The sequence below is a fragment of the Lactuca saligna genome, chromosome 1 (genome assembly GCF_052625555.1).
Source record: "Lactuca saligna cultivar CGN05327 chromosome 1, ASM5262555v1, whole genome shotgun sequence".
NCBI classification, from domain to species: domain Eukaryota; kingdom Viridiplantae; phylum Streptophyta; class Magnoliopsida; order Asterales; family Asteraceae; genus Lactuca; species Lactuca saligna.
Window position 1 is genome coordinate 4,843,698 of NC_136417.1, and position 16,538 is coordinate 4,860,235.

Consider the following 16,538-nt stretch of genomic DNA (forward strand, 5'->3'; position numbering starts at 1 on the left):
ATTTGGTGTACTTCCATGGAAAAAGGCTATGCTTTGACTTTTTAAGTCAAACATATTTCTTTTAAAATGTAAAAAACAGTATATATTAATTACATCTTAACAAAAATGCTTTTTTTTTGTCCTTTTGTTTAGGCAAATATTTTATTATCTAAAAAATCCTTGAAATTTGTAAACTTTTCTTAGTAATTTTGAAGATGAAATGTAGGACTTCCATAGTAAGTATTTTTATTCATTTACTTATTATTATCGACCTAAAACTGCTTTCCTTTGCATTCATGAAACCCAAGGTTCGACTGTGATGATATCCTTATAAGATATATTCCAAATGAAAGATAGCCTTTAAATACTTTGTTGCCAAATTCATTAAGATGCCATGTTTATTCATAAAATTAGAATAATATGTCAGTAGTGGCCCCCTAAATAAAGTGATTAACTTAATGATCAAAACTTTGTTGCAAATGTTAAAAGGTCCGTAGGGACTATAAAAGTTAAAATTAGTCCATTTGACCCTCAAAATTAAAATTACATACCATGATTTGATAAAGTTTTCTTTGAGTTCAAAGATGTAATAGAAATAAATAAAAGTGTAATACACAAATAAATATAAGTCATGTATATTCGGAATAACTGCAGGTCGTGCTTACCATAGACTTTATGCTTATTTCAAGGTATCCCTTCAGATCTCATATGAGTTAGATGAAAAAATATTGTTGTTTCCAAACCTTTCAGGTATTTATAAGTTCATCTTGTTCAATGAAACCAAATCTTAATACCAATTAATCCCACAATGTTAATCAAATTATTCTCCAAAAATGGCTTCTAAAACTCACTGTTGCTTAATGGAGTTACAGTTGAAATTGCAGTTGGAATTACACAATAATCATAAAAAATAGCAACGTACTCTTTTACTTTCACAGTTAGGATTAGACATTAAGTTTTATTTTAAAGTGTTTTACACAACATATATACGTTTTTTCGTGGCCTCGGTTGAGTCAATTTCTTCACAAAGAAGCTATATTGCTATTGTTGGTAGAAAAAAGATATTCTAAGTTCCTAGCCCATAGCAGTAACATGCTATCATTCCCTTAGCAAATAGGAGATTCATAGGCCGTGCTTAGCACGGGCCTTAATTTTTTCTAGTATATATATATATATATATATATATATATATATATATATATATATATATATATATATATATATATATATAATTTATCAACGGGGTCCCTGTGGTGGTTTCGGGATGGAATTGCCCATCCCGCCCACGCCCTAATCCTTGCCTCGATTTTTTTAATAAATACCCACAAACGCAATGGACCACCCACGGGAACGAGATCCTACGAGACTTTTTAACATCCTTAGGTTGAGGTGGCAGATATACCATTGATGAACATTGGGCCATGAGGGGGTAAGGGGTTTTACTGCCGGTATACTACCAACGACGATTTTTTACCGTGGATAAAAGTTTTAGAAAAACACGAACGTTGGGCTGGTTTGAACGTTGGAACTATCTATTGACATCATTAATTTTTTTTTTTTTTCCATCTATTCTTACCTCTCTCTCTCTCTCTCTCTCTATATATATATATATATATATATATATATATATATATATATATATATATATATATATATATATATATATATATATGGCCACACCCTACCTTGTAGGTGAAAAATGTAAAAATTGCAAAAACTTAGATGACGTAACACCTTTTACCATTGATAAAAATTATACCATGCCCATTAGTCTAACAAAACGTTACATGATACTAGCTAGTTTTAACAAACTTTAATGTATTAAGGTTTTTTATTTGTTTTTTTAAACCAATAAAAAAAAATTAACAGAATAATCTAATGATTTCAATTGAACCAATAAAAAAGTAATAATTTTTTTTAACCAATAAAAAAATCTAAATATTCAAACCATATATCTAATGATTTCGGATGAAATTGTCTGATCGTATAATTTAATTCATTATTATTATAGTAACCTGTCCTAAAAATCATCATAATATAAGCACGATAAATATCATATTTTAAGAAGTATTACGTGAAAGACATCACTAAATTCACAATATAAAAATGGCTTTGTAAACTAACTGCAAAATTGTTAATATAGAAAATGAAATACATCATTCTGTTAAATGTCCCCTAAAATTGCCATTAAAAAAAAATAAAAAATAAAAAATAAAAAAGTTTCTTACAAAGAAACGCCACTACATAGTACATACAACAATGTAAAAAAAAAAAAAAAAAAAAAAATGATGATGGTAATCTGATTCGTTTACGCTGCCCGTTGCACATACGACCCTTCTCTTCGATTTTGTACAATTTTCCTCCTGCCCTCTGTCTCGCTCATTCTCAACCGCATGCTTGGAAATGGAGGCAGCACTGGGATTGATGAGAAGAATCCCTCCCAAACACACAGAAGCAGCCCTCTCCGCCCTCGTCAGCCTTTTGCCCTCCTACTCCTCCGATCTCCTCTCTCAAGTCGATCAGCCTCTTCAGGTTTTATAAACCCTAACTTACAATCTCATGCATTTATATATAAATTACGCCTTTACTTTCACATTTCCATCGATCAACGCTCTATCATCTTCAAGCTTGCCTCTGCATTTACTTTGATTTGAATTTCTTTGTTCATGTAACATTTGGGAGTCATTTTGGAAGGATAGGTAGACTTCCTCAAGTTTTATCCGTATTGTTGGGGATTTTGATTGTGCAATCAAATTGAAATTTATAACATGCAATTACACATCGAACGAACTATTGTTAACAGAATTCAGATGCTCGAACTTATTCAAGCGGAAAAAATGATATAAATGATGGATAAAATTACTCATTCATGAACAATCCATTTTCTAGCTACATAGTGTTCAGTTAAGCCTGATGAGATATATTCCATCCATCTCTTTTGTGTGGTTCTCACTGAAGTGTTGGTTCTTGGTTCACCTCTTTGCAAACAGGTGTTATGTGATGTGGATAGTGCTAAAGAATTCATCTTGTGTGACTATAATAGAGATGCCGACTCATACAGGTAACAATGTGACTATAAAAGCAAGTTTTATTGGCTGTTGATAATGTGAAATATTTGTTTGGTTGGTTGTACTTTGTAGATCACCATGGTCAAATAAATACCATCCTCCATTAGAAGGGGGGCTGTATCCATCTCCTGAATTGAGGACACTTGAAATAGAAGCAAATGAAGTCTTCAGTGTATATCGTGACCAGTGAGGTCCTTTACTTACACCTCGTTTGTATGTTGGATTTATTGTGTAATATGAAAGAAATATGAATGTTGTGTTTTAATTTTAAAAAAAATTGGAATATGTTGCATGTTGAATGTTGGGGGTTTAAAGGTATTATGAAGGTGGTACTTCATCAGTGTACTTATGGGAGGATGATGAAAAGGAAGGCTTCCTGGCTTGCTTCTTGATAAAAAAAGGTTGGTGTGGTCATTTTTATATCCTTTTGAGTAATATTAATATTTGAAGTTTGAATGAAGATGGATCAAAGTATGCACATGGTGTGCGAGGTTACCTGAACGAGGGAGGTTGGGATGCTATACATCTTATTGAGGTAGGCTGTAGACTGTAGAGATTTTTTTTTGATCTGTTAACTGATAAGAAGATAATATGATGATGATTGATTTTTTGTTGGAATTATTGGTACATTAGGTTGGGCCAGAAGTGGAAGGAATGGCTGATTACTGTCTAACAAGCACTGTGATGCTGTCAATGACTACAGATCATGAGAATTCTGGGACTTTTAGTTTGTCTGGATCAATTCGCAGACAGGTATATCATATCATCTTCTTATTCTTATTATGTCTGATTAACCCTATAAAAATTAAAAAGAAAGAAAAGATTTTGTTTATGCTTTATATATACTACTAAATAATGAGTATATATTATATTTATATATAGATGAAGGCGGAACTGTCAGTTGCAGATGGGCATCTGGCAAACATGGGAAAGCTGATAGAAGAGATCGAAGGAAAGTTGAGGTATTCACTTGATCAGGTACCTAATTCCTCTACCTACCCTACCTGTAGCTATCTGTATGTATTTTATTTCGATTTTTGTTCCATATAAATATATGAAATAAATGCATGGATTGCAGGTGTACTTTGGGAAAACAAAGGAGATGATATGGACATTGCGCCCTCCTACGGAACTGCCCAGCACAAGACTGCTTCCGTGAACTTCAAACACACATATATTGACTCATAAATTTTGTGTTTTTGTGTCCTGTTTTTCCATGTTTGGTTACGTTGTACTAATGTTGGAGCTTGCTATGTAACCATCATCATATATTTTTAAAACACAACAAAAGCTACATTATAATTTCATGTTAGGTCACCACATTCACATTCATTGAATTGATGGTGGAATCAATTTAAACTTCAAAGCAGTGACCATAAATTTTGTAGATACAACCCAAAACAACTAGGAATAAAACATCTTAACCAAAAAGGGAGGTAAAAGTTAAATTTCGTAGATGAGAATGAAAACAATTAAGAATAAAACATTTAAGCAAAAAATAAAAAGTATCATAATGAGCATGTACAACCAAGTAGTCAGAGATCACAAAGAAACCAACTCAGGACTTGTTATCTTCAACATACTACCAGACAAATGGATGAAGCTGTAATCTTTTTATGAAACTTTTTGTGATCTACATACAATACGATCCATTCCAACAAATTTTTGAAGCTCAATTTTAATTTCAAACCAAGGCCAAAGGGAGTGATATCATGTCATGCTGTTTTTCCAATCACCTCAGCTTTATGTTAGTTTTGCCACACTTTTCTTTTTAGCGTTCGAAAGGAGATGGGTTCACTGTTGCCACTTTTTTCCAATTTATTTATTTAATATTTTAATTTAGCTAAAAACTATAATACCATTTTATGTATATCACTAGAGATTTAAAAAAAAAAAAATCATAATTGAAATAATAAAATTTGACGTCTTTTTTTAAATAATTAAAAACTTCTGTCACAGTTAAGAACACATAAATATTTTTGGGTTATGAAATTTTAAGCCCAAGGGAGAAACTTCTTAGGGCTTTGAATTCAGATGACTAAAGAATTGACCATATACTATAGAATAAAGAAAAAAAATGGTTATACACTATCAAGTATCGCCTATACCACATTTTATATTTTCATAAACTTGCAAGTTTTTTTTAAAATAAAAAGAGTCCGTCCTACAATAATCCAAAATAATAAACACAAGAAAAAGAAAAAAAAACACTCTCCTTTTCCTCATTACCTTTTCTTTTCCAACAACACTTTCAAAGCAACTCTTGTAACATTTAATCCCAAAATAGCATCATGATTCAAACACAAATCATTCAAGCTTTTGCTTTTGCTTCAACTTGGCTGCTGGCATTAATAGTTTCTTCCTCTTTTTCTTCTTGGGTATCTTCCTCTTCTGTGACTGTGTCACTCTCATCTTCATCTGCATACAAGTAAGTACAAAATCGATTTCCCATATTAAGTCACATTTAGATAAAAATGTTTTGATGGCTTGGCTTTTAAAGATGCATGGTCTTACCTTCATCATCAAAATCTTCTTCTTCTTCTTCTTCTCCACCACCACCCAAATTTAGACTCTAGTGAAAATGAAGAGCCACACATTAGATTTAATTGCAACTTCTTTTTTAAAAGAATATAAAAATAGCTAAAGGAAGACAATATTTACCGAGAAATTAACATCATCATAGTCCATATCAGGTCCAGCTGAGGAAAAAAACCAAAAGCAATTAAGCAACATATATTCTATGAATCACAATCTTCTTTTCCATTTACATTTAACATTTCAAACATTGAGTCTGTTTTGTATGAGAATTTCTATAAGATATAAATATCATTCTACAGAAAATAAAATCAAAATTAACTTACTAAATTTTCAATTTTACTTGCATGCCATTTAGAATAAGACATAATCAAAATCAACATATTTTTATCCGAAAACTAGTTAACTAGTTGAAATTACCATCTATAAAATTGCTAAACTGTTAATAATTATTATTTTGTAAATACAAAAAGATATGAAAATTATTTTTAAATAAAATATAGATACAAAACTTAGGGTTTAGGAAGGGCATTACAGTCATTTTCACAAATGAAGACTTTATGGAAGTAAAGTAGAATTCCTTTACTGGTGTGGTGGGAATTCTAAGTCAGTACTCATTTGCAACCGAAATGCCAGAATAGAGAATGGAATGGAGTTTCCAATAAAAATAAAGAATGAATGATAGAAATAGATGTAAATGATGTGTAAAAAAGAATAAGATGTAATTGTAATGTAATGTAATTAACCACCTTTCTCATCCTGTTCATCTTCATCCACCCATTTATTCCAGTCAACTTTGATGAAAGTGGGTGTTCTTCCCTCTTGCTTCAAAAGTCTGCTCCACCATTTACTCTCTTCCTTCTTTACAATGTAAACAATATTTCTTGACCCAACATTAGCCTTGCTCTCCTGCAATTCCCAATTCCCAATATTATATAAAAATATAAAATACCTCCCAACTATGCAGCTACATTTGTTACAAGGGCATTCAAGTCTTTTGGAAGAAAATTTGGTATAACAAATGAGGCTTAAATGATGTACAACGACTACTGAAAAGAGTTGTATTTTTGTAAGGGTACTTACGTCCACATTCACATTGTCATAAAGGTTGATGTCAATTTCATAAGGTATATTGTCAGCTCCACTTGTTGCAGAGAAGTAAAACTTTCCTTCTGGCTCCAGTTTGAGGTTCACAGCTTTAGCATCGGGTAGATCAATGGTGATATAAAGCAAATCATCCCTCTGGGCCCACTTTAGGGTAGGATGTCGGCTGCAAATGTCCATAACAGAATGTAAAGGCATGTAAACTAAGAATGAAGTACACTAGAAAGAAATATGTTTCCAAGCTTGTGTTGTGTATGTCCATTTACTATTGCCCTATCCACATTTATACATTCTTGTATAGTTCATCGCCATTTCAATCAGTTTCGCTTGTTCAACTGAAACTGAATTGATTCAGTCAACTCAGCTACTGAAAGGGAACAATAAGTATTAAGTATAACAAATTAACAATCAAAACCCCAATACAGAAACTGAAAGCCCAATTAAATTAAACACAACTCCTCCACTTCTTTTAGCAACATGCAAAATTCATCAGTAGTTGGAAATTAGCGACCATAACCGTGACTTGCCCAATTACTTGAACTATAAACCCTCCGGCAAACCAACTTTAAAATCAAATCCAGAACCAAAACAATTATATTATCAAAACCATACGTTCGAATTCAAATCAATTCACAATGACCAAGTAACACAGAATCAAAGTAACACATATTAAATATCTACCCCACAGAATTTTCAACTCGATACATTTATCATTTATGATACGAATTTGTGCGATTCAAACTGGATTTAAGTTAAGCAAATATATACATTTAACATTTATGATTTAAGTCATTTAACCTAGCATACCGGCCAAAAAACAACACAAATTTGGAAAATCGGAAACAATTACAAGTTGCTTTTATTTACTAAATCGTTCATAAGCTTATAACACATCATATAACTTGAGGTAATAGTATTTCTTTTCCGACAAGAACAAAATAAGTGAATAAGCGAAGCTTCATTGAATATATGCATTCAAACAAGTAGGAAAATAAACGAAAAACAAATATTTTCTTTGCAAAGCGTAAGCTACGAAGGAAAATCGGCACCTCATATTGCTTGATCCTACGAATTTCTGTTCGGAAAAGGTATTTGAAGAAGGATAAAGAAGGAGAGTGAATCAGAGAACGGCGAACTATCTAGAAACTAGAATCCTAGATGCTGACTGCTGTTATATGAACGCTTGTTTGAAATTTGACCCTTTAAGAAAAAGTGGAGGGGGAAGGATAGAAATGTAGGGGTAGTTTGGGATTCATTTTGATTTTTGACTTTTACTTTTTTCAAAAAATAAAAAATAAAAAATAAAAATAATAAAAATAATAAAAATAAAAACTTTTTGGATAATAGAAAAGCTTCTTTGAACATGAATATTTGTACAGAAGAAAAAAAATAGTTTCTAAAAATCACAAAAAGTTGATTTTTTATAAATTTTTTGATTGTTTTATATGTAAAAGTTAAATTAAAAGTCTTTTTATTGATTTTTTACTAATACAAATACATTTTAATAAATTCTTCTTACAAAAAATCCTACAAAAATGACTTTTGATGTTCAAAAATAATCCAAAAACATGTTTTACTAATTTGTAACATTTTAATAAATAATTAATACAAAAAAGATATTACAAAATAATCGTAATTTTTAAAAACGTATATTTAACATTTATTTTGTAAAACATTTTTATGCTAAATTTTTTTTTCGTAAAATCATATTTTATGAATTTTAATCTATTTTACAAAGAAAGATTAAAAATCTATTCGATTGAAAGAACTTTGACAATTGTAAATATGTGATATCTAATAAAACGATTTTATAATAAAAATGTTTTGTAAAAATTATAGGTTATAATGTTGTGATAATATTGAAAATTGATCATTTTATGTTATCCTTTTACTTTTTGAGGGTATTTTTGTTATTATTTATTTAATACATTCACCTATATCTCTATATTTTTGTATATCTATAGTCAAATTTAAGAAAGAATTCAAAATAATGCGGGAAAAATTTTGATCCCGATTTTTGTATTGAATTTATGCAACGATTATGTTTTTAAAATTCCATCGTATTGTGATTGTTCAACAGTTTTTTTAACCGTTTATAAATAAATGAAATAACATTTTGGATGAATTTAATCCAATTGTGATGATGAGTTTTTTGATTCTTTAATAATCTTGGGCTTTTTTAACATATTCGTATCTATTTCCATCTATCTATTTATTTACATATATGAAAAAATATCACAAAATAAATAATTATTTTTTAATATATTAATTCAAATCACTTTTATTTGTCCACACTTAATGTTATTTTTATTTTTATGTAATCATTCCCCTTTCCTTAAATAATATCATTTCATTGCTTCACTTACAATTCAACTAGAGAAATTAACTATTCTCCTATTTTCTTTCTACGATATCTTCTTATCCATTTTAAATAATGACAAATGTATTAAAATATTAATAATATTACCCAAATATGACACATGTTATCATTTTATATGAACTAGTGTGTGAACCCGTGGTGAACCACGGGTCACGTTAGTGGTGGACGTTTGGTAGTAGTAATAGAGTATAATTGGGTGTTGATGACAAAAATTGAAATCCTGAATTCTGAATGAGAAATTGTATGAAACCTCAAACCCCAGAGTTAGAGACATCATTCAAAATAATAGATGGTGGTGGGTTTTGTCTTGGGAAAGTAAGACAGTGAAAACATAGATGGACGAAAGAGTGAATATTTACAAAGTTATATGTTGAAACTCTAATATCCATGAAGTTTACTATTCTTAGATGTGTTGGTTTTTCTATATGTATATAGTTGAAGAAAAAAAAGTTATCCATGAAAGTCTTCAAAATGCGAAATAGTGTAGTTTATGTAGGTGCAATGTTGAAACGATTCATATTCGAATCAGTTCGTAAAGGTATATCTTTTGCAACCTAGAACGGACTTGTTATTCTTCTCACACACAACTATAAACATGAACAATAAACACAATAAAAACAACAAACTGAAAAGTAAATGTTATTTTGTCTGAATATGACATAGTTCTTATTGAATATTTACATATTATTGTTTAAACATAATATGTTGAATGCAGTCTATAATATGGACAAAAAGCTATATAATGAAAGGACTATAGTTTAAGTCTAAGTATGTTTTGAAAAGATCAAATAGTTTTATTGCTTTTTGGCATGTGTTCCTTCGTCGTTGTTTTTGTATTTCTCTCGTTTGGGGCGTGGTTTTTTTGTTGTATCTGTGAAATGTAAGATGTTGGTTACGTGTAAGCAATAAATAAAGTGCTATATGTTGTTTGTACCTATGTGTTCCATTTGGAGGCGTTTTCCAGTTTCACGTGAGTTAGTAGGGGTGAGGGACTCCATAGTTGTGGTGGTTTGTGGTTTCATTGTTGTTGATGGTGTAGTTTGTGTTTTTCGTGTTGATATGATTGTTGGTTGTGGAGTTTCTATGTTATCGATTGTGGTGACTGTAAAACAGATATTTTTAGTGGATGAAAGTTTTGTGCATTCTACATAGTCATTCTTTGTCAACCCTTACAACGTTCGAGTGCTTCAGGTAAAGTTTTTCTATCTTGACTGGGAAAGCGATCTATTATTTCTTGTGCAGTGGCATTTACCAGAGTACAAGCAACTTCATTAGATATGAAAATTGTTGTGGTATCCGTATTGTCAGTGAGTACTGGTGAGATTTTATATATGTGGAAAGAGAAGTGATGGTATGTGTGTGTGTGTTTTTATAGATATATAAGGTACACATGGGAGAGGTAGTACTTACAAAAGTTTTGGTTCATTTATTGTAACATCCTATTTTTTCAGTAGCTTCAAATTCATCCATCGGCTTTTAATTGGGTTATTTTTGGCCCTTGATTTAGAAGGAAGTGGCAAACAGAGGCCCCAGTGGCAAAATGGTAAGTTTGGAGAATTAAGTAGTACGTTGGGCGTACATGTGGTATGTTAAGCGTACTAGGGCGTGCTCTAGTATGCTAGGCATACACACATGTACGTTGGGCATACGTGTGCCAGGATTGAACCCTAACTTTTAGGGTTTGTAGAGTATTTAAGCACCTTATGGACCATACCCTCACATCTTTTTCAGCCTCCATACCTCCCTCAGCCGTCTTGAGAGAACCTTAGCCTCCTAGTGATCTTGAGCTAATAAGTGTGTTTTTGGTGCCTTTAAGAAGGAGCTTGTGCATCAAGGAGCCAAGGAGGGAAGATTGGCTTGTAGATCTTGGTTCATCATCTGTTTTGGGAGCTCCAGAAAGTAAAAGCCTGGAACTTTATACTTGTATGAGATAGATCTAGTCATTTTAGCTTTATGGAAGCATTCTTGTCCCAAAATGGTGCATGTTATGATTTGGACGAAAAGAGTTGTCCTTTTAGGCCTTAGAAGAGGTCCTAAGTGATAAAAATGAGGTCTCATTAGCTGAATGTGTCCCATGCATGGAAAAAGAATGGATTAAGACCAAGTATTAAGAGCTTTCTGGACATCCAAAGTGATAAAGTTCATGACTTTATGGGTCCGAGGCACGTTAGGTCACTGGATCTGAAGTTTGGGCTTAAGTGCTTAAGCCATTAAGCACTTAATAAGGTTTTGGAAAACCATCGAGTACACCCAGCGTAAATCCAGTACGCCCAACGTACTGGGTCAACCACCCCGATGGTGGTCAACATCAGGCGAGTATGCCCCGCATACCAGAGGAGTACGCCCCGTGTACGTCCTCTGTTAGTCCTTTGACAATTGGGCTTCGGGTTTTGGGCTGTTTATAGACTAGTTTGATTTGGGCCTTTATTGGACTTTATGAATATAATGATTTGGGCCAAGTGTTGAGATTGGATCTTGGATTGAGGCCTAATTAGGGAGTTGGGCCTAATTCGGTAAATTGGGCCAATAATAGGCTTTGCATAAGGACTTTCAAAGTCATGGAATTGCCATTGGGCCTTGGCCCAATAAAGAGAACGAACATGAGGGATTTTGTGGACCCCTAGTCAAGATTGTTATGTTATGTAATGACTGGTATTTATTATTTGGATAGTTTAAGATTTTTGGTGAGGCAGCGATTCGGGAGTTCGATTCTTCAGTTCAAATCGGCTTTACGAGGTGAGTTATCCTCAATGTACTCAAGGGTCTAAGGCACCAAGGCTGACCCTTTGTTTGGTTATTGGGATTATTACTGTTATGATAAGTTAGCTCGATATCCAAGTAGATAGGATGCTTATATGCTAGTATGATCTGTTAGATTGGTATCTTGGTAGATCGGATGTGGTTATGATTAGTAACCTATAGTTGGTTTGACTGTGTGCATGCTAGTTGTTAGATATGTAGGACTACCTGTAGTCGTATGTGATTATCTGTATGTGCATTAGTTGTGTCATATGTCAACATATTATGTGGGATGGGTTAAGGTGAAACTGTTCCGTACGGTAACCAACAAACCCGGGAGCATTCCAAATACGAGCCGAGGGAGACTCATACTGTGGGCTCAATGCCAATCCAGATGTGAGTTGTTGGCCCATAAGGCAATCCAGACTCACATTGTGGGCCCAGGGGTAATCCAGTCTGTAAAGTTGTGGACCCAGTACATGTTATTATTTGTATATGTGTTATGTGAAGTGTATCGTTATGTTGGCATTCCAACCCAATGGTTGAGGGTCTGGGGTATTCTATCCCAATGGATGATTGGACCCATAGTGTGTTGTTTGTTATTGTATGTGTATTGTTGTGTGTATGGCTATTTTGGGGGTAACTCACTAAGCCTTCGAATGTTGTGTGTATGGCTATTTTGTGTGTACGGCTATAGTTGTTTGTGTGGCTATAGTTGCTTGTGCATGCATCATGGCTGTATATAATTAAGATCTTATAGCCTAAGAATGTTTGATTTGGCCTTATGTTCTGTTCTTGTTGATTAGGGGCTTAAGGTAGGATCAGATATTCGAAAGTCTATAGGGTTCATCATTGTGTATGGATAGCATACACTAGTGTCGCAGGGTTGGTGGAAGTTTCATGGATGGGTGGGTGGTGTAAGGCCGGGAGGCCAGTTACGAGATATTTAGCATTCCTCTAGGAGTAAGTATTGAGTGCTCGCTATGATTAAGTATATTTTTAGGGCGTTGTGATGATACTTGAGACAAATATGCGTAGATGTAGAAGGTAGTATGGGCCCATACTACTAAAAGCACAAGACCCATATGCATAGGAAATGCCGACCGAACCCCAGTCACGATACCTCTTTGATTGTTGTTTCGATGATGTTGGTGAAACCATTTTGGGTTGTCCTTAACAATCTCCAAAAAAATTATGTGCTCGAAAACGTGATCCGTCTCGACATGATATTGCTCCCTCGAAACTCTAAAAACATCGAAATCGGTCGCACCACTTTGCTTGTGCGATGAAAGTTTGTTGTAGATGGAATTGAGCTTGCTACACTTCTTAGTGATTTGAGTCTACTTGCCACTCAACATATCGTGATTGCAATATCTGTCATCCTTCTTCAAGATTGCACGAAATTTGCTGATCACAACATCCCAAAAAGCGGTTTTTCTCATATTGTTTCCCTTAGTTGGGTTTTATTATGTCCCGTACTATGGCACCGCCAACGCATACTCTTTCTCCGTTGTCCACCATGTTTGAGGTTATTCTTCTGTATGCTTCACCGTGACCGTGACCTCTTTCCCTTTCCTTCTTGCTCTCCCTTTCTTGGTCTTTGGTTTCCGACTACCCCACGCTTGTGTCTCGGGAACCGTTTGTTGCATGGATGGTGGTTGTATGGTTGTTTGTGGTATGGAAGAAAAGGTGTTGAAAAGGTTTTGTGTATGAAATTGTAGTGAGGGTGAAGTGGAATTGAAAAAGTTGTTGGAAAATGGTAGTTGTGGTGAGCTTTGCGAGTTGAGGATGTTTGTGTATGCTTCATATTGTGCAAAACCGAGAGGAGGGGATGTGTTTATGTTTGAAGGAGTGTTTGGATTTTGATCCATAGTCGATTGAATGTGAATTGAAATTGAGAGAAATAAATGTATTGTGTAGGTAACACTTCTCAGTTACATGTGTATTTATAGTAGAGTTAAAATGTAAAAAACTTATTATTTATTTATTTATTTATTTATTTTACTTTGTGACTGTTTACCAACGGTCTAAAACGTGACCGTTTCTCCCAAAAATTAAGCCACAAAGCTACATTACCTCTTGTTGCGAACTTGCCATGATAATGACGACCACCATAACACCTAATAACACGCCTCGAGCGGTGTTTAAGCCATCATGGCAGCGTTTTTTAGGTGCCAGATCACAATAACGCATTCGGGCGTTGTGCATACCAAGCAGTCTTGATAAAAAATAATTTAAAAAACTTCCAAGCTGATTAACTATTGAAAATGTAATAGTATAATTACTTAGATATTTTCAAACAACATATATTTTCAATACTTTTACCATACACTTTTATTTGCGTTATTCTCAATATACATTGGCATGATTTTCACCATACAACTTCATTCGTGTGCAACATACACCTAATAGAAAACAATTCCGAGATTTAATTACCATATAGTGACATTTTCCACAAAAATAAAATTAGTTAGTTTTTGGAAACATAAAATTCCCAAAAACTTAAGAGTTGAGTGAAGAAGAAAAAAAAAATTACACTATAAGTTTAAAACCCAACCCATTCCTTCAAAAAGCCTTTGCTCATGACATGAAAATCAAGAAAAAAAAAACAATAAAAAATTCTCTTTAAATAATGATGCACTCTAATTATATTCCTTATCTCTTAAACACATTTAGTAACTATAATCTATTCCATGAGAACAAACAAACGAAGCTAACACAAGCTACAAGAATGACCATATAAAGAATAAATTATAGTTATTCTTGTAATGTTTTCTTGGATAAAGCATAAGTTAATAATTTAGCACGCCGCTCATTATAAGATGTTGTACAGTGAATATAAAATTATTGATACCATAACATAACATATGATTATTATAAGTTAAAGGAGCCAAATAAGAAACTAATGATATGCAATTAAGTAATTATAGAAGGGACTTACGCTCAGTAGGATGGGAAATAAGAGGAACATAAGAAGAAACTAATATATAGAAACGCTTTCATTCGAAATCCTAACTAATTATGTAAGCTTTGGACGATTTTTGGAGGACAGAAGGGTTCTTAAAGTTGTGGTTTTCGAGAATTCAACCTAGAATTCAATTTTGAAGAGATCAAAGGGAAACATACATTACTTTTATCTTAATCTTTTGTGTGAACCATGTTTGAATCATTAGATTTTGATTTTAGGATGCTATTTACTATAGTTATGAGATAAAAGCTTCATACTTCTGTTTAGACTAGATGATCTTATGAATATGGTGTGATTTTATGGCTTGGATTAATTTGATTTGGTGATTGTCTTGTTAAACTTGTTAAAGACTTATATGTGTTGACAATAATTATTTTCTGTTAATAATCAAGTTTATTAAGTTGCATGAACATCTTTTTAATTGGTTGTACCATATGGTTTTTGTGAAAACAATATTGTATGTCTAGTATTAGTGAACATGAACCTAAGGTTAAATAGAAAATAAGTAAGTTTATGTGTGAGCATGTGTGATGAACAACCACATATGAGTTGATTGAATTGACAAATTTAGTTACTAATATTACAAGTCTTACTTGATCAAAACTGAATACTTGGAAACTTGTTAGTTTAATCAACTGATCATTGTTTGAATTAATTTGTTTGCTAAGGATTAGTAATAGTGAACATGAACATAATCACATTAGAAATCGGTAACCATTGATATATTAATCCATTGCACTTGTCTCAAAATTAACCATAGGAATAAGTGAATCAAATATGAACAAAAGTCTCTTTATCTTATTGAATATAGTTGTCTTTTGTTCCCATAGTTGTTAATTGTCTTTTGTTTGAGTGTTATATTATTACTAAGTTTCTAATCTTGAAAAACTAGAAGAAACCCCATTTATATTACTTGTTTTATTTAGATAATATTTGTATTTATTTTAATTGTTTACCGTTCCCTGTGTTCGATACCCTATTTACCTGAACTAAACTGTTAATCGATAGATACACTGTCTATCGTGTGTTTGTCTTTGTGTTTAAGTTAGTAGGATTAAACATGGTATCTTTCACACATATCAGAAGGGTTAATGCTATATATGGAGGAGATTGTATGTATATATTGTCGTTAAAAAAAGAATAGTAACCGGTCGTTCATTTATTTTCATTGTAATATTTAATTACATCTAAACAATTATAAATAAGAGTCATGCTAGTAGAAATGAAATCAATAAGAATTAAAAATGAAAAGTTTGGATTCTTTACAACTGTATATGAACGCATAATTAATTGTGTATTATAATCGTGTAACATTTCTATATACACCACATTTGATGTATAAATTTCACTTCCATTGAATTGTTCGCCAAAATTTCATAATACTTTTGTATTAACATGTAATATCTTTATGGAAAATGTCGCATAAAGTTGGTCATGTAAGAAAACTAATTTTTATAAATAAATACTTAAATTTGTTGTTTTTTTTTTTTTTTTGTGATATTTTGTGAAATTTATTTTTATACGTTAGTAAATTCTATTCCAAAGATTACAAAAAATATGATATATGATATGTTTTAGATCTAAGTTTCGTTTAATGTATGCAAAATGTTGGATTTCTATTTATTTTTAGTTGTAATCTCTATTTGATTTATATCATCATGTTATATTCATGAGATTCCTTGATTATATTTGTTAATTTAACATCATATTATTTATATGACCTTAATAAAATAAATGTAGTATTTACAAACATTTTTCTTTGGTA

The 16,538-nt window shown here is 32.2% G+C and overlaps 2 protein-coding genes across 4 annotated transcripts; one reads left to right on the plus strand and one right to left on the minus strand.

The window, feature by feature from the left end:
* Positions 1-2,284: 2,284 nt before the first annotated feature.
* Positions 2,285-4,354, plus strand: LOC145034646 (F-actin-capping protein subunit beta-like). Its single transcript, XM_078983149.1, has 8 exons — positions 2,285-2,511; positions 2,970-3,040; positions 3,120-3,233; positions 3,363-3,448; positions 3,509-3,582; positions 3,681-3,800; positions 3,930-4,025; positions 4,126-4,354. Exons 1-8 carry the CDS (start codon positions 2,383-2,385, stop codon positions 4,204-4,206), a joined length of 771 nt encoding a protein of 256 aa, XP_078839275.1. The 5' UTR covers positions 2,285-2,382; the 3' UTR covers positions 4,207-4,354.
* A 789-nt stretch (positions 4,355-5,143) lies between these two features.
* On the minus strand, positions 5,144-7,889 carry LOC145034716 (co-chaperone protein p23-1-like). 3 transcript variants are annotated; one of them, XM_078983316.1, is made up of 7 exons: positions 7,736-7,885; positions 6,976-7,050; positions 6,666-6,852; positions 6,332-6,491; positions 5,709-5,746; positions 5,562-5,619; positions 5,144-5,465 (listed from the first exon to the last, which is right to left on the minus strand). In XM_078983316.1, exons 2-7 carry the CDS (start codon positions 6,996-6,998, stop codon positions 5,359-5,361), a joined length of 573 nt encoding a protein of 190 aa, XP_078839442.1. In that variant the 5' UTR covers positions 6,999-7,050; positions 7,736-7,885; the 3' UTR covers positions 5,144-5,358. The 3 variants fall into 3 exon arrangements, with proteins under 3 accessions (XP_078839442.1, XP_078839377.1, XP_078839517.1); XM_078983251.1 differs by having other exon boundaries at positions 6,976-7,053; XM_078983391.1 differs by lacking the exon at positions 6,976-7,050 and having other exon boundaries at positions 7,736-7,889.
* Positions 7,890-16,538: the final 8,649 nt, after the last annotated feature.

Coding starts and splice junctions, on each gene's coding strand:
- LOC145034646 (XM_078983149.1), top strand. CDS start 2,383: ATGGAGGCAGCACTGGGATTGATGAGAAGAATCCCTCCCAAACACACA. Junction 2,512..2,969: donor AAGTCGATCAGCCTCTTCAG/GTTTTATAAACC, acceptor CTTTGCAAACAG/GTGTTATGTGATGTGGATAG. Junction 3,449..3,508: donor TTGCTTCTTGATAAAAAAAG/GTTGGTGTGGTC, acceptor GTTTGAATGAAG/ATGGATCAAAGTATGCACAT.
- LOC145034716 (XM_078983316.1), bottom strand. CDS start 6,998: ATGGCGATGAACTATACAAGAAT. Junction 5,747..6,331: donor AGATGAACAGGATGAGAAAG/GTGGTTAATTAC, acceptor TTTTTTCCTCAG/CTGGACCTGATATGGACTAT. Junction 5,466..5,561: donor AGAAGATTTTGATGATGAAG/GTAAGACCATGC, acceptor ACTTGTATGCAG/ATGAAGATGAGAGTGACACA.